Raw genomic sequence first — 22,199 nt, forward strand, 5'->3', positions numbered from 1 at the left:
CTGCTGAAGTGACGATATCCAATATTAACCGATGCCAAGATCAATATCAATTATATTTATTCATTGACTCATTGACTCATTGACATTACACAAGGATCACTAGACTTTTCTGCTAATTATCCTTGGGGATATGACCATGGCTATTAGGTTGCATTAACTCAGTGTAATAAAGAAAGTATTTCCCATCCAAACAATGTGAATAGAGCTTTAAGGCCTCATCGCGTGTGTACTGTTGTTTAGAACAGTCATTCGTACGTCTGTCGGTCAGCTGACGACGCCGAGACACAAAGAGAAGCATGTTTTGAAGACCGCAACTAATCAACGACACAAAAAGTGAGAAGCGATGCCTGGAATTGTGTCAGGGGTCATTTAGAGGCAGGGGTTACCTCAGAGTCTGCTGACAGGAGCACACACGGGATGGACTGCAGAGCATAAACAATCCCATAGAGTTCCACTGAGGACCATGAACCAAACTAAAAGTCAGGATGTTCCAGACCATGGAACTGAAGGATTCATCAAACAGAGGAAGTATCACAACTTTTAGCTGCTTTTCTAGACAGTCAAGAGTCTTCCAATCCTACTTTTTTTGCCTTACAAAACTACCGAAAGATTCCATCCTTCAAAGATGTTTCGGTCTGGAGACTGTGAAGGCCACGGCAAAACCTTCAGCCTGCACCGCTTGAGGTTGTCCATGGTGGCTTTCACGTTTTAAAAACACAACTTTCACCTCATGGAAGGCCCAGGACACGCTGGTGGGACTATGTCTCCGAGCTGGCCTGGTGTCACCTCGGGGTCCCCCCAGAACAGCTGGAGGAGGTGTGCGTGGATCGGGAAGTCTGGGCATCTCTGCTGAGACTGATGCCTCCAGGACCCATTTTTTTTTCTTTTTTTTTTTTTTTTTTTTTTTATATCTTTATTTGAATTGGGACAGTGCACATTAATCAACATGTGTTTCTTCAACATGTAAATGTGCCGGAGTTAGCCATGTAGGCTAATTTTCATCCGTAGTCCCATGGCAGGTTGATGTCATGACAGGACAAACACAGGCACAAACATACAGCAAAAACACCATCACAGAGACATAAAAAGACAGTGAACGATGAATGACAACATTAGATATGTAAAAAATAGGTAAATTCACAGATAAAAGATCAGAAAGGGACAAAACACAAAACACCACAATCTTCCACACAGCAAGACATGTATCAGTGGTTGGTGACTCTAGACCATGTTGTGTTCACATGTCTGACTGTCCAAGAGCCACTTCTTCACAGAGTTTTTAAAAGTGTGGAGTGAGGTCAGGTTCCTCAGTTCTGTTGGGATCAGGTTCCAGGAGTGAGCTGCACGTACTGAGAAGGCAGATTGTCCATCCATCCATCCATCCATCCATCCATCCATCCATCCATTTTCTTCTGCTTTATCCAGGGCCGGGTCGTGGGGGCAGCAGTCTCAGGACCCGGCCCCGGATAAAGCGAAAGAACATGGATGGATGGATGGATTTCACCAGCTAATCAAAGTGAAAATGGACATTTTGAAGTGCAGAACCTGGAGAATAGTAGCTTTAACCTCTGCAAATTTATTTTTGATCGTGGCTCAAGATGTCATGGCTAGCAACAGTATGCTAATGCTAGCGGCAACTAATCAAGGCTGAGACGGAAGTTATGATTGAATAAATAAATAAAATAGCCACAGCTGGAGCGTGTTTGTATTTGAATTTACTAAGAGCTGTTAAAGAATAACTGATATTATATTTGTAAATCACAAGTTACAATGATCTGATCACTTTAGCGTATCATATGTCAAGCCTTTGTTTTTTATAATTTTGATGATAATGACTTACAGTCCGCTAAACCTGTCTTAGTCGCATTGTTGAAATGATCAGTGATTAAAAAAGTAAACAGTCGGAGTGTAGCGTCCCCTTCACGGCCACAGTGTGATACAGTAGGTAAGGATGGTGCTCCTCCATTATTGATCCGTCCTCTCCGCCCGTGTAAAGTGATCTGCTGCTCATGAGGGGAGGGGCCCAGCGTTGTTTAGGTGGTCTCTTCTTTTCTTCACCTGTATCCAGCTCCACTCGAGCGGACAGGACACGCCGGACTCATTACACCGAGGTCCTCCGGGTTAGCGGGAAACAGGTCCCAATCAGGGCCAGACCAATGCTAACGTGATGGTTAGCTACATGAAGCATAAACAACAAACTAAATAAGTGTCTGGTGTGTTAACGTCACATAAACAGTTCAGATAACTATAACTAAATCCATTGAAATCTTCATCCTCTGTGTCACTTCCAACAATCGCCTTGGGAACTGCCTGTTCACGGAGGCGTAACTGCACCGTCGACAAGCCTCTCCCGGCAGCACGTTTTTCAAGCTCTCATTTGTGAACTCGTTCCTCTAGCTGTGGCTCGAGCTTTTAGCCCGTGATTTGCTTTGTTTTGTTTTCTTTGTGGTAAGAGTAACCGCTGCTTCTCGCTCACTCCGAACTTTCTTTCTTAGCAATTACATATAGCAAAAAAAAAATCACATACAGTATAAGTCGTTCCGGAGTATAAGACGCACCCCCTGCCATATTATGAAAAAAAGTGTTACTTATAGTCCGGAAAATATGGTGTTTAGTTGTAGTCTCAGTCTTTTTAGTGGACTAAAATTGCATTAAAAGTCTAGAGGAGGCCCAGATAGAAGGTTTATGCCCAACTGCAGCCTCTGGAGGGTCCTACACCTTGATGTTCGGGAGACTCCAGAGGCACCAGCAGCATCAGATACCGGTTTGCTGATTTGTAGCATCTGTTCTCTTAATCTGATGTATTTGTCTGGCAGAAACCGTCCTCATTGTGCCTTTATCTTTCGTTATCTGCACAACGAAAGATTAGTTTAGTCACATTTGCATTTATAGTATTTATTATAATCATATTTAATCAAGGTCCTCTGCTTCATATTTGTTCTCCACATGGACAAAGTTCAGAACTGCTCCTTTGCCAGTGAATTTAAACACGGGAAGTTTTGGATAATTTTAGTCTCTTCTTTTACTTAATTTTTGATTTATATTTCAATTTTTTTCATATATTAGTTGATGAAAATGTTTGTCATAGTTTGAGTCTCCCAAACAACTTTGAATTTAGTTTTAGTCTAATTATAATCAGCAAAAAAAAAGTTATGTTCGGAAGTACAGTAGAGCATCAGCTGAGTTTAGACAATCCGTTGTGTGTCTTTTTGGTTTACACATTTACACAATTTAATGGAATGAAAAATGTGACCAATAAGACAAATTAAAAATTAGAGCAATATTTAAATCCGTTCCAGAATAATCACATTCTTTTTCCTCATTCATCGCCTCTCACCTGAAAATCCCTCCTGGTCCAAGCTTGTATATTTATGAACCTGTCCCTCTGTGTCGTCCTCAGATGGCGTCCGCTAACTCCACGTACGGGCAGAAGGAGGCCTCCGATCAGAACTTCGACTACATGTTTAAGATCCTGATCATCGGGAACAGCAGCGTGGGCAAGACGTCCTTCCTGTTCCGGTACGCGGACGATTCCTTCACCCCGGCCTTCGTCTCCACCGTGGGCATCGACTTCAAGGTCAAGACCATCTACCGCAACGACAAGAGGATCAAGCTGCAGATCTGGGTGAGGATCGGAAATCTTCTCTTCTTTGTTGTGTGCGTCATGAACAGTTCCTTGTCGTTCTGCAGGCTGTATTTCTTGCTCCATTATGGGGGGTGAAGCCGCTCAAACCTCAGAGCACTTTAGACCTGGGGTAAGGCGCGGTTCGCGTGTTAGAACAGATTGTTTTTTTGGTGTATCTGAATGATGTCACCACTAGGGATGGGTTCAGTCAGAAACTCCACATATTATTCAGAGGTCATTTCACACTTTCAGGGATCCTAAAGGGGCCGACCAGCTCTCTTCCCGTGATTCCGGCCCAAAACATGACTCCGCCCCCTCCTTACTGACGTCACAGCCTTGTTGGGACATGGTGGCCATTCACCAACCATCCACTACTCCATCCATCTGACCATCCAGGGTTACACGGCCTCATCAGTGAACAAGACTGTTTGAAAATGAGTCTTCATGTATTTCTGAGTCACTGCAGCCGTTTCTGCTTCAGCTTCAATTAAGGCGAGACACTGCAGGTGAATAGGGGGGGGGGGGGGGGAATGTAGAGATATCAATTTGAAACGTTTGCTGAACATTACAGATATAAATATGAGAAAAAAATGTTTTCACATAAAAATAAGGCTTTTGAGCATTAAAATGGCCAAAATTGCCTATATTTGCCTATAACAAAATCAAAATAATGAATTGAGCCAGTTTAAAATTTTATGGTTTTATTTTATTGACATATTAGTAACTAAGATTTTTCAGAGGGGATTTTGGATATTTTGTTTAGTTTTTCAATAAACTAATCATCAGTGAAAAAATCTGTAAAAACTCAAATTCCGCCTGTTTTTTGGGTTTCAAAGTTGAATAAATCAGGCTAGGAATTAGATATTAAAAAATCCTTCTGAAAAAACCTTCAAAATATGGTTGTGTCTCAGCCTGTAAAGTTTGGAGTCTGTGGGAGCTTCTATAAGGGCTCAGGCTCTGCCCGAGTGCGGCTTCTCTCATTCAGAGAAAACCAGCCCTGAAGTTTTGTAGCGAGTGCTCATGCTCGGCCCGTTCTTCCACTTTTCCGCATCAGCGTCTCGTAGGAGGAAAAACACCATATTTGGGTGAAAGCGTCATCACGGGGCCCCTTAGCAGGACACGTGGATGTCAAATCTGTCAATATTTATGAATGAAAATCCGCGGGAAAGACGGCCTTTCTACGCGGCGCAGCAGCTACTTCCGGGTTCCTCCACCTCGTAGACAAAACATCATAAAATAAACATCATGCGGATGAGTTTTGTCATTTTTATATCTGACATGAAAACTAAGATGTAAAGGGAGGAAAATAGATACAAATCTCCACTTCGACCACTGCGTGAAAAATCAATACTTTCACCTGCCGTGTCTCGCCTTAAAAGTCTGGGGGAGGCCGGATAGACGGTTTATGCACAACTGCAGCCTCTGGAGGGTCCTACACCTTGAGGTTCGGGAGACTCCAGAGGCACCAGCAGCTTCAGATACCTGTTTTTCTGATTTGTAGCAGCTGTTCTCTTAATCTGATGTATTTGTCTGGCAAGAAACCGTCCCTATTGTGCCTTTATCTGCACAAACCAGTATGTGCCCTGAATCAGCCACAAATCTCTTATCAGTACGATGATTGCACTTGATCCTTCGGGAAATATCGAAGGTTTCATACCGAGTCCAAGGCATTCAACTATTTCACGCTTTTCATCAGCAGAGAGACCCTTTTTCTTTCCCATGTTGCTTGACAACGATGATCTGCTTAATAATGTGGAACGTCCTTTTTCAGCAGTTTTTCCCTGAACTGGACTTACCTGACAAAGTAATCATCACAGGCGTCTGAGATTGATAAGTGATTCTCAAAGAGTCCCGAGACACAACACCATCCATGAGTTTCATTGAAAAATGGCACTGAAATACAATTTGCATAATAATTTGGAACACGGTGTAGAGTTAGATTAGGTTGAACTGTCATAGAAGTAGTCTTGTTACTGTTACTTACTTATTACTGTCTTATTAGCCTGCGACTTTTCACAACCATAGAACTCCAGCCAACACCTTCCCACACAAAACAAAGTGACTGTTTTTACACCGACAAATCATCCTCTCACCTCCATCCACACAGCACAGAGTGTCAACTTTAGCAAGCTTTATTATTTTATGGAAGACTGCGCCATGAATCACAATCAAACCTGTCCACTTCTGCTTTATCACACGTGGTTTCTGAATTTGTCGCCACTTTTCGGCACCAGCACTGACAGAGATATGAACCACAAACCGAGTCGAAACATGCACAAGTATTAATACCACCATAGCATTCCTCACCTCCAAAATATGTGCTCGGTCAGTGTAGGACCACAAAAATAAAACAATTGAAAAGTATTTATACTAACAGACGGGCCCTTTATTTTTTCAGCTGCTTGCTATTTTTATTTTTATTTTGTGTTTTCTGGGGCTATTTTTTATTGTAGCGCGCCGTCGTTGCTGAGATGGGACCAATGGCCGCTGGTTGCGCTGCTTCATGACCATGACGCTAGGGGCCAACATTGCTGCAGTACCTCCATATAGGGGCGGCAGAACAAGCTAGCGTACCATTGCACTTTAGATACGTTAAAAACAACTTTAAAGGAACAGGCAACCGTTTTTCCATACTGAGATATGTTCTTACCTTAGCTTTGACGAGTTCTTTAGGACCTGTCTGATCTTCCCCCGTGCCTTCAGTCACGTAAACACAGCGCAGACGGTGTTAGCATTTAGCCTCTCCCTCTCTCCTCTATAGCTCCAAAACAGGTCAAGATAGAAGCTACCAAGCTCTTCCACGTTTTCCCTATTTAAATTTGGTTACGTGAAGTGTTCCACTACAAAGTATAATTACACAACATTAAACAATGTGGATTTTCTAAGCGGATAAAAGGGGGAACTATATTGTAAGGCGTAATAATACCAGGAGTAGTTCAAAATCCGCGCAGTAATCTTCACTTTACTCTGCGGATGCCAAACTACTCCTGGATATGTTTCAAATGCCCACTAAGTCTGGATTTGAAAACATGAATTGCAAATCTATTCATAACATACTAATACTGGACATGACTCATCAGATGTTGTGTGACGGACCCTGATGGAAGGCGTTGGTCTCGGTGCTTCCATGTTTACATAGTGGGTCTTGTGTGTATTGTATGATGATAAGCCGCTGCGTGGCCCGCGGTGCACTGCATTATGTAACACGACCTTAGACTGGAGCGGAAGAGAGCGAGAGAGGAGAGAGGGGGAGAGAGAGAGGGAGAGAGAGAGAGAGAGAGGAGTGAGGGGGAGAGAGAGAGAGAGAGAGAGGAGTGAGGGGGAGAGAGAGAGAGAGAGGGAGAGAGAGGGAGAGAGAGGAGTGAGGGGGAGAGAGAGAGGAGTGAGGGAGAGAGGGAGAGAGAGAGAGGAGTGAGGGGGGAGAGAGAAGAGAGAGAGGAGTGAGGGGGAGAGAGAGAGGAGTGAGGGGGAGAGAGAGGAGTGAGGGGAGAGAGAGAGAGGAGTGAGGGGGAGAGAGAGAGGAGTGAGGGGGAGAGAGAGGAGTGAGGGGGAGAGAGAGAGGAGTGAGGGGGAGAGAGAGAGGAGTGAGGGGGAGAGAGAGGAGTGAGGGGGAGAGAGAGAGGAGTGAGGGGGAGAGAGAGAGGAGTGAGGGGAGAGAGAGAGAGGAGTGAGGGGGAGAGAGAGGAGTGAGGGGGAGAGAGAGGAGTGAGGGGGAGAGAGAGAGGAGTGAGGGGGAGAGAGAGAGGAGTGAGGGGGAGAGAGAGAGGAGTGAGGGGGAGAGAGAGAGGAGTGAGGGGGAGAGAGAGGAGTGAGGGGGAGAGAGAGAGGAGTGAGGGGGAGAGAGAGAGGAGTGAGGGGAGAGAGAGAGAGGAGTGAGGGGGAGAGAGAGAGGAGTGAGGGGGGGAGAGAGAGGAGTGAGGGGGGAGAGAGAGGGAGAGAGAGAAGTAAGGGGGAGAGAGAGGAGTGAGGGGGAGAGAGAGAGGGAGAGAGAGAAGTAAGGGGGAGAGAGAGGAGTGAGGGGGAGAGAGAGAGGGAGAGAGAGGAGTGAGGGGGGAGAGAGAGAGGGAGAGAGAGAAGTAAGGGGGAGAGAGAGGAGTGAGGGGGAGAGAGAGGAGTGAGGGGAAGAGAGAGAGGGAGAGAGAGAGAAGTAAGGGGGAGAGAGAGGAGTGAGGGGGAGGGAGAGGGAGGAGTGAGGGGGGAGAGAAAGAGAAGTGAGGGGGAGAGGGAGAGAAAGAGAGAGAAGTAAGGGGGAGAGAGAGAGAGAGAGAGAGAGAGAGAGAGAAGTAAGAGGGAGAGAGAGAAAGAGAGAGAGAAGTAAGGGGGAGAGAGAGAGAGAAGTAAGAGAGAGAGAGAGAGAGAGAGAAGTAAGGGGGAGAGAGAGAGAGAAGTAAGAGAGAGAGAGAGAGAAGTAAGGGGGAGAGAGAGAGAGAGAAGTAAGGGGGAGAGAGAGAGAGAAGTAAGAGAGAGAGAGAGAGAGAGAGAGAAGTAAGGGGGAGAGAGAGAGAGAGAGAGAAGTAAGGGGGAGAGAGAGAGAAGTAAGAGGGAGAGAGAGAGAGGAGTGAGGGGGGGAGAGAGGAGTGAGGGGGGAGAGAGAGAGAGGGAGAGAGAGAAGTAAGGGGGAGAGAGGAGTGAGGGGGAGAGAGAGGGAGAGAGAGGAGTGAGGGGAGAGAGAGGAGTGAGGGGGAGAGAGAGGGAGAGAGAGGAGTGAGGGGAGAGAGAGGAGTGAGGGGGAGAGAGAGGGAGAGAGAGGAGTGAGGGGGGAGAGAGGAGTGAGGGGGAGAGAGAGGGAGAGAGAGGAGTGAGGGGAGAGAGAGGAGTGAGGGGGGAGAGAGAGAGAGGGAGAGAGAGAAGTAAGGGGGAGAGAGGAGTGAGGGGGAGAGAGAGGGAGAGAGAGGAGTGAGGGGGGAGAGAGGAGTGAGGGGGAGAGAGAGGGAGAGAGAGGAGTGAGGGGAGAGAGAGGAGTGAGGGGGGAGAGAGAAAGGTTGGGGGAGTGCACGTGCTGCTCCAGCTGTGCACGAGGAGGAGACTGGAGGAGAAACCATGACTACACTGTCTTCACTGTGATAAACTATGAAGCTACATTTGAACCTCTCAACCCTGGCTTTAATCAGTTCAGTTTTACTCAAGGCCATTTAACGCCTCATTTGAAAGCTAAGACCTACAAAACCGTCACGTTGCGTCACGTCGTGTTTCTTTTCATCGCTTTTATGTCTTTCCAATGCAAACGGGAAGTCTCTATCAGCTTCGGTCCCGGAGATATTGGCTTTTATCTGCACAAAATCAGCCGATAGCCGTTATTGTAAAATCCCCAAATGTCGGTCCGATATATCAGCCGGCCGATATATCGATCCTCTAATAAAAAGTTTACCATTTTGTCCAATTCTCTTTCCCGTGTGAATAAAGTATATGTAATGATGCCGAGCATTAGTGACGAGAGGCCTCCCCTCCCCCTGTACTACACTACACATGTCCCACGAGCTGATGACACTCACACACACCCCTCCCCCACGCTGCTCTGAGCCCGCGTGGAGCAAAAGGAATCACAATTTTTCACCGAGTAAACGATGCAAACGAGCTCTGACAGAACGTGTGCGGGCGAATGTCTGGTCTGAAATGCAAGCGCAGCATTTCGACACGCCGGGGCGGCAATCACGAACAGAGGAAACGAGAACCTGCACTCAAATAACGCCAAATGAATGTTCTTGCAAAACGAGGTGACGCAACATCAGTTTTGCCAAAAGCCACGGTGTGTTACAAAATCACACACAACATCATTCAAAACTTTAACCTCTTAAAGGAAACAAAGATCTTGTTTAACCTCTAAACCCCCACGTTAACCAAGCACATTGTCTCCAGTTCAACTTTAACCACATTTAAAAGCTTCTCGATGGGACCTTACAGCGTATAGGCCAGAGTATCTTTTTTTTTTTTTTTTGTTGGCTGTTTTGCTGAGTTTTTTCCAAGAGGCTTTAGATTTGCACTGGAAAAAACAAAAATGACTTAAAAGTGCTTGAAATAAGACTTTTAATGCTGCTTTTGTCACGGTTTTGACTCGTCTTGAAACAAGATTGCCAATGGAACTAGACCGATTTTTCTTGTCTTTGATCATTTTGTCTCATTTCGGGTTTTTTTTTTGTCTTATTTTAAACGTTCAAGTTAATTTGTATTATTTGGAGCAAATTTATGCTTGTTCCATTGGCAATCTTATTTCAAGACGAGTCGAAACCTAGTCAAAATCAGCATCGAAAGTCTTATTTCAAGTACAAATCAAGCTATTTTTCTAAGATAAGATGGCATTTTTTTCCAGTGGGTTCAAGTCGAGCTGGAGAAAACGTGCTCGGTTAAAGGAACAGGCCACCGTTTTTCCATACTGAGATATGTTCTTACCTTAGCTTTGACGAGTTCTTTAGGACCTGTCTGATCTTCAGTCACGTAAACACAGCGCAGACGGCGTTAGCATTTAGCCTCTCCCCCTCTCCTCTATAGCTCCAAAACAGGTCAAGATAGAAGCTACCAAGCTCTTCCACGTTTTCCCTATTTAAATATGGTTACGTGAAGTGTTCCACTACAAAGTATAATTACACAAAATTAAACAATGTGGATTTTCTAAGCGGATAAAAGGGGGAACTATATTGTAAGGCGTAATAATACCAGGAGTAATTTGGCATCCGCGCAGTAAAGTGAAGATTGCTGCGCGGATTTCGAACTTCTCCTGGTATTATTAGTTTAAAAATGTTAAAATGAACTATTTTCCTCCCCCTACATGTTCCAGTAATGTCCTATGGTGTAGAATGAGCTCAGACCTGTTCACCACAGGTCTGCTTAATATAGAGACTGCAGTTACGCGTAAAACCTGAGGTGGCAGTAGTGAGTGTAAAATGGCCAATTTGCATCTAGTTTAAGTGTATGCGCAAATTGGAAAATAGTAATAAAAATATATTAGGGCTGAAACAACTAATCGATTAATCGACAACTAATCGATTACTAAAATAGTTGTCAACTATTTCAGTAATCGATTAATCGTTTTCTAGTAAACACAGACTAAAATAGAGCAAAAATGACATGACAATTATGTATTTTGGATGAAAACCTACTTTATTTTTAAAGTGAGGGTCTGCAGTGTTTTGTACATTGTAAATTTCATAAGTATCTGTCTTTGCCTCGTCCAATCAGAAAGCAGAATTAGCACAAAGAACCTCCTACAAATGTTTACTTTAAGTTTACTCCATCAACATGTCCTCAAGCGGCGCCACTTTAGCTTTATGTGGTCCAAAAATGGAAAAAATATAATTTCCATGCACCTTTCACAGCCAAGCGATTAATCGATTAATCGTGAAAATAATCGGTAGACAAATAGATTATCAAAATAGTCGTTAGCTGCAGCCCTAAAATATATATATATAGGCCAAAGATTAGTGCCTACGTATACAGTAGCCTCTATCTAACTGTTTTTTTCCTTTTAAAGTACCGACAAAAGTACCATTAAAGTACCGGATCGATAAGGAGTGTCGATAAGAGTAGTAGTGTCGCTAAATCCTTAACGATACCCATCCCTTGTCACTGGAAGTTTGGATGATTTCAGTGTCAGATTTTAGTCCAGGGGTTCTCAACCTGGGGGTCGGGACTCACTAGGGGGTCGCGAGACAAATTTGGGGGGTCGCCAGAGCATATAGATAAAATATATATTTTAATATTATTATTATGGTGTTTTTTAAGAGTTATATAGGTTAACCTCTTAACTCCCGCCTGAACCAAGAGGATCTTTTTCCTCACGTCATCAGATTTTTTTTCCATCATTTTTTTGTTGGGTATTCAACTCATTTTTGTAACTTTTTCATCATTTTTTCGTCATTTTTTGTCACATTTTTGTCAATTTTTTGTAATTTTTTTGTCACATTTTTATCACATTTTTGTAATTTTTGTGTCACATTTTGTCACATTTTTGTGTCACATTTTGTCACATTTTTGTAATTTTTTGGTCAAATTTTTATCACATTTTTGTCACATTTTGTCACATTTTTGTCATTTTTTGGTCAAATTTTTATCACATTTTGTCACATTTTTGTCATTTTTTGGTCATTTCTTGTGACATTTTTGCCATTTTTTCATACATTTTTCGTCATTTTTTTGTCAATGTTTTCTCACTTTTTTGTCACATTTCCATCATTGTTTTCGTCTCAGTTCTGTCGCTATTTTCACAGCTTTTTTCCAGAAGCTTTTGGACTGGGGTAAAGCCAAACTGGAGAAAATGTGCTCGGTTCAGGCGGGAGTTAAGGGGTTAAAATGTCCCAGTTTTTCCCATGGTCTGACCCGGGTGGGGGTCACGGTCCTAATTAACTGTTACAATGGGGGTCGCGGCTCTAAAAGGTTGAGAACCACTGTTTTAGTCGATGAAAAATATCTAGACATTTTAGTCACAGCTCTTTCATTTAGTTTTAGTCTCATTTTAGTCAGCTTATGTAAATGTCACTGACGCATACGTAGAACTCTGCTGTTGACGTTATGTAAAAGTAACACATTTGAGGAAAAGAAAGGTTGCTGAAGTGCTTAACCTGGATTGTCTCCACTGGAGGCAGGCCGGCTCAGTGCTGCCCACACAGGGCTCGGGGTCAGCGCTTTGGTCGACGGCGGCCTGTGGAGCTTTGGCGTCGAGAGGAGATCAGAGAGAAAAAAAAGAAGAGAGAGGACGGGGTAAAAATAGACGTTACCCAATCCACTTGTGATCGGGAAATGTCATGCGCTATCGACTGTGTGCATACATTGTCTTTGGAAATCGGAATGTGGAAGAAGAACTCGGCGTCTCTGCTTCAGCAAAGACAGAAATCGGGCAAAGCTTAACATTTGAAAGAGGGTCTTTCTAAGGCCGATGGCGATATTCTGGGCCCATATTTTTGACCGATTCTTCCAAATGTCTGGTTTATATTTCTGTAAAAACATAAACACTTGACCACTACTTTATCACTGCAAAAAGTAATCAACTAGATCAGTATAAACATCTCACTTTGAGCATAATAATCCAAATTTTAGTTGTTTTGACTCGGTAAGTTGCTCTTGGGCATTTTTCCTAGATTATTTCACTTGTTCTGAGATGTTTCTGACTCGTTTCGATACATTTCGTTCTTATTTCAGGTCATTTTCTTTGCCAATGGGGTAAGAAAAACGGTCTTAGCTCATTGGCAATTTTACTTTCTTATTTCAAGCGAGATTTACCCTAGAACTGGTCTGAAATGTCCTCAAACAAGCAAAGTAAACTTGGTCCGATCAGGAAAAATGTCTAAATTAGCGAAAAACGCTCAAAACAAGATACATTTCCTCAATTCAAGTCATTTAAGACAATGCTTGACAGGTGATACAATAGTTTCTGTCCCAGCTTTGATCAGTTGCCGTTAGCGCTAGCATACAGTTGCTAGCCGCGGCGATCCAAAATACAGTCGTGGAGGTTCAAGCAATACTAAGTGACTTGTTTACCTTGATGAATCCTTTCGTAGTCCCTCTAGGGGTGATGCAAGTGTTCATGGGTGATTGGGGGGGGTCTTTCTTCTCCCCCTGGTGTCTCTGCCCAGAAAACCACAATTGCAACTCGACTGCCACCGGACCGGAGCCACCAATACACCCTAATAGGCTGTATCCGAATGTCCACACTGTAGTATAGTCTAGAATGTTACGCAGTGGGCCTTTAAATGGGCAAAAAGGTGTGAAGCACTTGAGGACCAAGCCATGAGGACCAAAGAGAAGCGCATTCCTAACCCCTTGGTCTCACCTTAAAGCAGCAGCCTGTAACTTGGATCAGCAGCTTTCATAATACTTCTATACGAGTACTTTAGCTTTACTTTCTACCAATGGTTGATCTCCTCCCTGTCCTCACTTCCTGATCTCCGAGTTCTGATCCGGGCTTGCGACAACGTGAACCGGGTCGGAGCAGCAGGGGGTGTCGCGTTTCCGAAACACTCGAGACGATTGCGCCGCCGTGTCCGCCGGGTCGGAGCGAGGTAACCTTAACTCCCGCGCCCGCGAAGGTGAGGGAACGGGAGAAGGCTTTGTTTTACGCAGAGAGCGGCGGCGGACAATGGGCGCGGCGCCTCCTGGACACGGGGCAATTTAGGAGAACCCGATTACAGCTCAGCACCAGGCAGGGGAGTGCGGATTTAGGTTCAGGATGTGAATGATGGTTTATGCCAGGGGTCAATATTTTCTCTGCCAAGGTCGCCAAAGTGAGCCACCTTTATTTGTGCTTAAAAGCCTTAAAGAGGGGGTATTATGCTTTTTTCAGCCACATAGCACCAGTCTATAGCACACTACAATGATGACGAAACCTTCTGTTGGTCTGTCAATGCAGTAAATTAGAATAACTGCCTTATATAAAATTGCTCTTTCAAAATGGCGTTAGCAAATGACTTGAAATAGGCCTCTGTCTCTTTAAGAACCTCTGACCCTTTCCGACACGCCCCCTCCACACGCTGTCTGTGGCATCACAACAACACTGCGCTCGTTGTCTCAACTGTATTGAAACTACGATCGGTGCATTTTAATTTTTATTGTTGGAAAGGAGCTACTGTTTATCACTTTGTGAACAATGGCCACACAGGATATTATTTGGAAACGAACCTTCCACACCGGACGCTTGGAAGGGGCTCTTGCCTGAAAAATAACTGCTGTTTGGAGGCTCTCTCTTTGCATCTGCCATGCCCTATGGATCTCTAACTATACCCCCATGGACGACACCAGGATCTGCAGGAGCCCATACGATTCAAAGACGGACATTATCTGTGCAGGTGGACAATGGTTTTTCGAGGTCACCCGTTAGCTTGTTATAATCGACTACAGCTCATTGTTGATGAAAAGTCTGTAATAAACCACAAATGTGTAAAGCCAGGCTCATTGTGTGATCATCGTAAAGGCTGCTTCGAGTAGTTGCCGGCTTTATTGACGTTATTTGTGCATAATATGCTGCCTGTTTTCAATGAATGTTGTGAAGGTGAAGGTTGTTAGCTTGTCGCGGCTAATAGTGCCTTAGCTCCGGGAGAAACCACTCGGCTACGACTCACTGTAGATGAAATGTGAGCAATAAACTACGAAATCAACAAGCCAGGCTCCGTGTGTCATCATCATAAAGGCTGCTTCAAGCAGTTGCCTGTTTTAGTGACGTTTTCAATGCATAATATGCTGCTTGTATTCAGTGAATTTTCCCGTTAGCTTATCGCGGCTAGCTTGTTAGCTCCGGGAGAAAACCACTCGGCTACGACTCACTGTAGATTAAATGTGAGCAATAAACTACGAAATCAACAAGCCCGGCTCAGTGTGTCATCATCATAAAGGCTGCTTCAAGCAGTTGCCTGTTTTAGTAACGTTTTCAATGCATAATTTGCTTGTATTCAGTGAATTTTCCCGTTAGCTTGTCGCGGCTAGCTTGTTAGCTCCGGGAGAAAACCACTCGGCTATGACCCATTGTAGATGAAATGTGAGCAATAAACTTCCAAATCAACAAGCCAGGCTCCGTGTGTGATCATTGTTAAACGGTTCTTTATGTGTGTGGTGGTTTTATTGACTTTATTTGTGCATATTTCTCGTTTCCACGTGATGACTCGAGGTTTAGCTTAGCATTAGCTTTCTCCGGAGGCTCTGTGCATCATCAAGGCCCAGCGCAGAACCAGACACTGAAATAAGTGTTCTTGTCACCGGTTTTAATCCTGGGTGTTTCGGTAACAGAAACACTGATGTGTGTCTTTGTAAAAGTCTGCTGTGGCTCCGGTTCACAACACATGAAGCTAATCCTCCATGATGACTCTGTTTACATCTTAGGGCTAGACACTGCGGGGAGGGGGTTCTGCTGAGGAGCAGTGGTTGGTTACTCGGCTGGTGACGAAAGGTCGGAGGCGTATCCTGGAGGTCGAGGGCGTTTCCTGAAGGAATCAGGCGTTTTATCCATAAAATGGCCGCCATCAGAGTTTCTACAGATTACTCGAAAATACGTGAATGTGCCAAGGCAACACTTCAGGCATGGTTTTAATGAGGGAATGACTTAATAACATGATGTAAAGCTTGAAAAAGTCGATTTTGCATAATAGGCCCCCTTTAACCAAGTGCATTTTCTCCAGTTCAGCTTGACCCAAATCTAAAAGAGTACAGCCTATATGCCAGTGTAACGCCTCATTTCAAAGCTAAGACTTACAAAACTCATCTAAACTGTTCTTTTTCCTCGTGCTGTCATCACTTTTTTGACATTTTTGAGTGATTTCAACCAGGATGGACCCCGACAGTAGACATGGATATGGATTAAAGTTAGTGTGGATGGGTAGGTTTACGTTAGGGATGTCTTTACCAGTGGTGTGGGACAGAAGAGGCGGTGAAGGGGTGGAGGTGGGTCTTAGCACAGCTGGGAAGCGGACGAGCCGTGAATGCTGGAGGCTTAAACACAGGACCGAGGGCGATGATTGGCTGTGACAAAGGTGTGGCTCTGCGCTGATAGGCTTAGGTGGAGGTGTGATCTTTGCAGACGCGAAATTAGTCTTCCATGTTGAATTCATGCCTAGGCTTCATTGGGCTAATTCTAAACTGAAATATGAAGTAAAAGTTATTTTGGAAATAACTATATCATAGTGAATGTGCTCTGTTCATCATAGGACTGGTTTTTACTCTTGATTTTATTTTTTTTATTCAAATATTATGCACTTTTTGCTTATGTTAGAATGCACTCTGATGACTAAATGATTCCAGTTGCAAATGCAATTGACATTTTTACTATTTAAAGCTGCCTCATGTGATGTCTTTTTGAATTTTTGAATTGAGTAGGTGGAGTAGTGAACCCTGCTCTGCTCCACCAATAAATAAATAAATACACATAATTGAGACTTACATTTATTTGATAAGCTGCAACTTTCATGAAAGTCAATTTTTTTTTGGCATTTAGAACATAATATTTCCATTTAGAAGTAAGTTTACAGCGCAGAACTTTTTTTTCTCTGAACCCTTGGAAGTATCATCCTCCGGTGCTGCTTTGCTTTGTGATCATAAGGAGGAAAAAGACCTGACAGCTCCTGTAGATATTTGATTAATAAACAAACGGACATTTCATGAGGATTTCATCTGCATCAGAGCAGGTCACATGTTCATCAGCTCCCCATCTTTTTGTAAACTTCTATCATAATGCTAAACTGTTAGCCGCTAACTGTTGCTACGCCTGCTGCTTCCAACATTTGCGCTCTCTTGTTCACGTGTTTGTGTTTACATGGTGTGGGGGTGAGGCGTGTGTGTTGGGGGTGTGCTGTGAGGTGAGGGAGGTGGGGCGCTGGTCTTCTCCTGCTGTTTGTGAGTGTGGCGCACATGGTGGCGCATCTAGCGTTGCTTGATGGAAATGCAGCTGTGCCGGACCGGCAAAACGGGATCACTTAGAGTAGCTTTAAATGAATAGGCCACCGTTTTTACATACTGAGATATGTTCTTACCTTAGCTTTGACGAGTTCTTTAGGACCTGTCTGATCTTCACCCGTGCCTTCAGTCACGTAAACACAGCGCAGACGGCATTAGCATTTAGCCTCTCCCTCTCTCCTCTATAGCTCCAAAACAGGTCAAGATAGAAGCTACCAAGCTCTTCCACGTTTTCCCTATTTAAATATGGTTACGTGAAGTGTTCCACTACAAAGTATAATTACACAAAATTAAACAATGCTAACGCCGTCTGTGCTGTGTTTACGTGACTGAAGGCACGGGTGAAGATCAGACAGGTCCTAAAGAACTCGTCAAAGCTAAGGTAAGAACATATCTCAGCACGTAAAAACGGTGGCCTATTCATTTAAATGTTTACAGTTTTACTGCACTTTTGATTTTGGGAAAATAATATTATTCTGTTTGTTTTTGTTTTGATTTAAAGTTTTAGAATCCCTCATCTAATGTGTCAAAGCAAATGATTTTGGGACCCCCGGCCTTACTTCCGAGGGTCGCCCTGGGGTCTCAACAAGCTAAATGAATTCCTTGACATGGAGAGGAGCCCTGTCTGTAATGTGACCGCCTCTCCTGTTTGTCTCGGCAGGACACGGCGGGACAGGAGCGTTACCGGACCATCACCACGGCCTACTACAGAGGAGCCATGGGCTTCATCCTCATGTACGACATCACCAACGACGACTCGTTCAACGCTGTGCAGGACTGGTACGTCACCGCTGAGCACCTACACAGGCCCGCCGGTCAAGTACTGCATATACTGGGAATACATTGAACTCACTGATGCAGGAGTACTTCATTGGTAGAAATAAATCCAGGCTAAAGGTAAAGCAATGCACCGAGAGCCTATTTTAATCTCTTTTCTGTGCCCAATCAATATAGAAGATTAAAAATGATCATACAGTCCTGCCCTCCTCCCGGTGCTGGAAGTATTAGTAGTACATTTTTGTTTTGTCTTCAAAGTTTTTTGGTCATTTTTGTTGCTTTTTCATAGATTTTTTGTATGTGTTTTTGTCGATCTTTTGTCACTTTTTTTTTGCTCTTTTGTGGCTTTTTTGTTGCGTTTTCATCTCTTTTTCAGTCATGTTTCTTGCGCTTTTTGTAACATTTTTGTTTGCGTTTTTGTCACTATTTTAACCTTTTTTTTTTTTCAAGATGCTTTTAGATTCACGTAAAGCCGAACTGGAGAAAATGTGCCCGGTTCAGGTGGGGGTCAAGAGGTTAAAATTGTCTTTTAATGAGGTATCCACCGATCCGACACTGATATCGGATATCAGAGCCGATACTGAAAAAAATACGATATGTCCGATCACTGATTAAAGAAGATTAAAGAAATCACAGGGGAGAAGGGGAGATCGAAATTCAATTACGATTTCGATTACAAAATTAGCATAATCGCAAAAAATCGATTATGATTTTTTTTATTTTTTAAGGGGGAAAATTGTATTATAATTTTTCTTCATTTTTTTTTTTCACTTTATTTTATTTTTTTTCAAAAAAAATTTTTTTTTTTTTTGCAAAGCAGAACCGCTGGGATTATTTTTCCCTTCGCCTTTGTCTGACATCAAAACAAACGGCGCTGTGTGATGATGTCATCAGGCCGCGCTGCTCAGTTTGCTTGCGCAGGTGTGAGGGCTGGCCAGCAGGGGGCAGGTGTGAAACAGGGACCTCTCTTTAATCAAGGCGTACTTGAAATCATTTGTACTTTTATGACTGTCCAGAAAACATAAAATATCATCATAGTGTTTTGATTAATAAAGAAATAAAATAAAGATAGATAAACGAATTAAAGCTAGTAATTGCTTAGTAGCTTTTGGAAACAAAGTACCCAGAGATCTAAAAAGTTACAGGTACTGTGTGTTATCTGTTAGTACTAGTTTGGTAGTACTTACCTTGGCACTGCAGAATACTGAGTGGGCGGGGTTTGTGTTTGCTCTCCCCCAGGTCCACCCAGATAAAGACGTATTCGTGGGACAACGCGCAGGTGCTGCTGGTGGGGAACAAGTGCGACATGGATGACGAGCGCATGGTGAGCGCAGACAGGGGGCGCCAGCTGTCCGAACATCTGGGTGAGTCCCACATGAGAAAGTCACTGTTAGATAATACAATCCTTTTTACTGATTCAAATGAAAATGATGCTGTGCTTTGTTATAATGTAATGTCAAAACTGGTCTCAGATCAGAGACGTCCAGCTCTTCATTCTCTACAGTGAACGGAAACTTATTCTTGTTGTAGACGTGAGACGAGTTCTATGAATAATGAATAGAGTCCATACGAGGAAGTCAAACGGGCTCTGCGTCTGCGGGCAGATTGTCGTCAGTCAGGGAGAGGCTGAGACATGGTTCATTCAGGCAATCAACTCATTAATAATCATTAATTCATCATCATCATCATCATCATCATCATGAATGAAATTATCATTTTTAGATGTTTATACAGTGCTTGGTCCTTGCCACATCTTGTTTCTTCCGCATAAAGAATTCATTATTATCATTAATGAGTTCATTGCATGAATTAATCGTGTTAATTAATGAGTATTTCAAGACGACTCATGACCTCACATGTCCCTTTTTGTAAAGCATTATCTTATTGATTATTGTAATGTGTGTGTGTGTGTGTTTTTAATATGATATTGTCAGGTTTGTAGAGATTCTTTGCATTTTTTTCCTCTCAATAATACCAACTGTATTTATAAAGCACTTTAAAACTTCACAGCTTGGCCAAAGTGTTGTACACCAGTGTTAATTTCGTCGACTAAAATATTTAGTCTTAATTATAGTCAAAGTGATATTTTTGACGACTAAAATTGGACTCAAACTAAATTAAAAGTTTTTCATGAGACTAAAACTGTGACTAAAATGTCCAGATATTTTAGTCGACTAAAATAAGACAAAATAAAAATGAAAAGGAGAGACTAAAATCATCCAAACTTCTATTGAGCGTCTGCAAGAGCCTCAGATTCTCATATTCAAATTCTCTGCCAAAGGATCAGCTCTGAGCTTTGTTCATGTGGAGCAGCAACATGAAGCAGAGGAACAAGATTATACATGATTATTATGAATATTATAAATATAAGTCGATTAAATTAGTCTTAAATTTAGTCGACTAAATTGACATGTAATTTTAGTCGACTAAAACAAGACTAAAATTGAAAAAAAACATTCGACTAACTCTCGACTAAAATGACATTACATTTTAGTCAAAAGACTAAGACTAAAACTAAATTAAAATATGTTGTCAAAATTAACACTGCTGTACACAAAAACACACATATAGGCAACAAAAAATATATATATACAAAAACAATAATACATCAAATCAAACATTTTCAAAGGCAAGTAAAAAAATATGTGTTTTAAGAAGTGACTTAAAAACAGGCAGAGACTGAGTCTGTCTAATCTCGATAGGCAAAGGCGTGGGGCAGCAACAGAAAAGCCACTGTCCCCTCGCTGTGTCTGAGGGGCCACAAGCTTCAGCTGAGCTGCTGACCTGAGGGCACCAGAGTCAGTCATGACTCAAACATTTAGAACTGCGGCACCAGGAAGGTCACAGCCTGCGCCTGTTCGTTCACATCCAGCTCCTATCACTCAGCAGAGCGTCAGACCCGCTCCGGTGACACCTTTCCAAACAGGGCTTTATCAGCACGTGGTTATTCAGGCCCCTCTCGCTGCAGATAAGAGCGCGGGAACTAGCAGCCAGCTGACACTGTCCCGTATCACACACACCTGAGCTCACAGTCTGACATGCTACTCTTTTACTTTCCCTTACATTTTCATTAATAGACAAGAACACTGATACATGTCACTGCGGGAATTCAGCTCTGCCCTCAGCAGAAACTTACATTCACATTCAGGTCATTGAGTCTCTTTTTAAAAAAGCCATAAAAATCAAGAAACCGTTCTCCTTTCACCACTGCACTGTTTTAGAGAAGCATCATTTACTCAATTTGGATCACTTCATTCATTTTAAATATGGTTGCCTTGTATATAAAGTATTGCATGGACTTGCTCCGCCTCCATTGCAGAATTTCATCAAGCCAAAGTCGGTGACTGTGAGGTTCCACACAGGAGAACCTCCTCTGGACAGACTGTGCTGTCTGTAAAAGGCACCTTTATCAGTCAGAGAGACTCCAACTCTGGCCACTTTTAAAGCACGTTTTAAACTGTGGCTAAAGGAAAACCAGGCCTGTGAACACGTTTAGTTGTTACTGCATTTATTGTTGTCACATTATGTTAATTGTAAATTGTGTATGTGCTGCCTGCCTCGGGACCACAGATGGAAACTAGCATCCCCGCTATAATCTGGCATATTTACAGAGCTCATGTGCAACTGTTCATCAATATGCATCGTCCCTATCAAATCAATAAATAAAATAAATACATTTCCATTAACAAGGAGAATCTGGAGCTGGAGCGCCCAAAAAACTTTAAGATATTAATACAAAAGACATGATAGGCTCTTTATGCTGTATACAATCATATCTAGATGAGTGCATTTCTGTTTTTTTTTTGTTATAAAAAGTTTTAACATGAGTAAATAAGGAGGACGATATAATAATGTTGGACATGGCCACTAGAGGGCGGCAGAGCTCTCAGTTATTGCAGTTTCAACCTGAAACATCTGACCATTCACCATCTTCTCCAAAGCTTTTGTGGTTTAGTAATGTACTGACTGACTGTCCTTGTCATTGTGACCGTGTCTTGATGTGACCTCTGCGTCCCGGCCCCGCCTCCTCGCTGACCGCCCTCTCTCTCCTCAGGCTTCGAGTTCTTCGAGGCCAGCGCCAAAGACAACATCAACGTGAAGCAGACGTTCGAGCGGCTGGTGGACATCATCTGCGACAAGATGTCGGAGAGCCTGGACGCCGGGGACCCCGCGGTGACCGGGGCCAAGCAGGGGCCCCAGCTGACGGAGCAGCCGGCCCCCCCGCGGCAGGACTGTGCATGTTAGCTCTCCGCCTGAGCGCGGGACACTGGCTGAAGCACGGGTCACTGTTTCAGACACTGTCCAGCCCTGTGTGCTCTGGTCCCCTCCTCTGTGTCTGTGTGTGGGTAAAGAAGGCCTCACAGTGCCATCCCAATCCTCCACGTTTACAACGCCGCATTCAGACCCCCTTCAGACCCTGCACTGATGAGAT

At 43.4% G+C, this 22,199-nt stretch overlaps 1 protein-coding gene across 1 annotated transcript in view; it reads left to right on the plus strand.

Moving 5' to 3' along the window:
- LOC306981360 (ras-related protein Rab-3A) overlaps positions 1-22,199 on the plus strand; it is a 36,500-nt gene extending 14,301 nt beyond the window's left edge. The window contains exons 2-5 of the mRNA XM_079580958.1: positions 3,401-3,625; positions 17,652-17,770; positions 19,007-19,131; positions 21,822-22,199. Of these exons, the coding sequence (XP_079437084.1) occupies positions 3,401-3,625; positions 17,652-17,770; positions 19,007-19,131; positions 21,822-22,012 (660 nt within the window). The 3' untranslated portion in view covers positions 22,013-22,199. The remainder of the gene's footprint in view (positions 1-3,400; positions 3,626-17,651; positions 17,771-19,006; positions 19,132-21,821) is intronic.

The sequence above is a fragment of the Gobius niger genome (genome assembly GCF_951799975.1).
Source record: "Gobius niger genome assembly, chromosome: 22".
In the NCBI taxonomy this organism is placed as follows: Eukaryota; Metazoa; Chordata; class Actinopteri; order Gobiiformes; family Gobiidae; genus Gobius; species Gobius niger.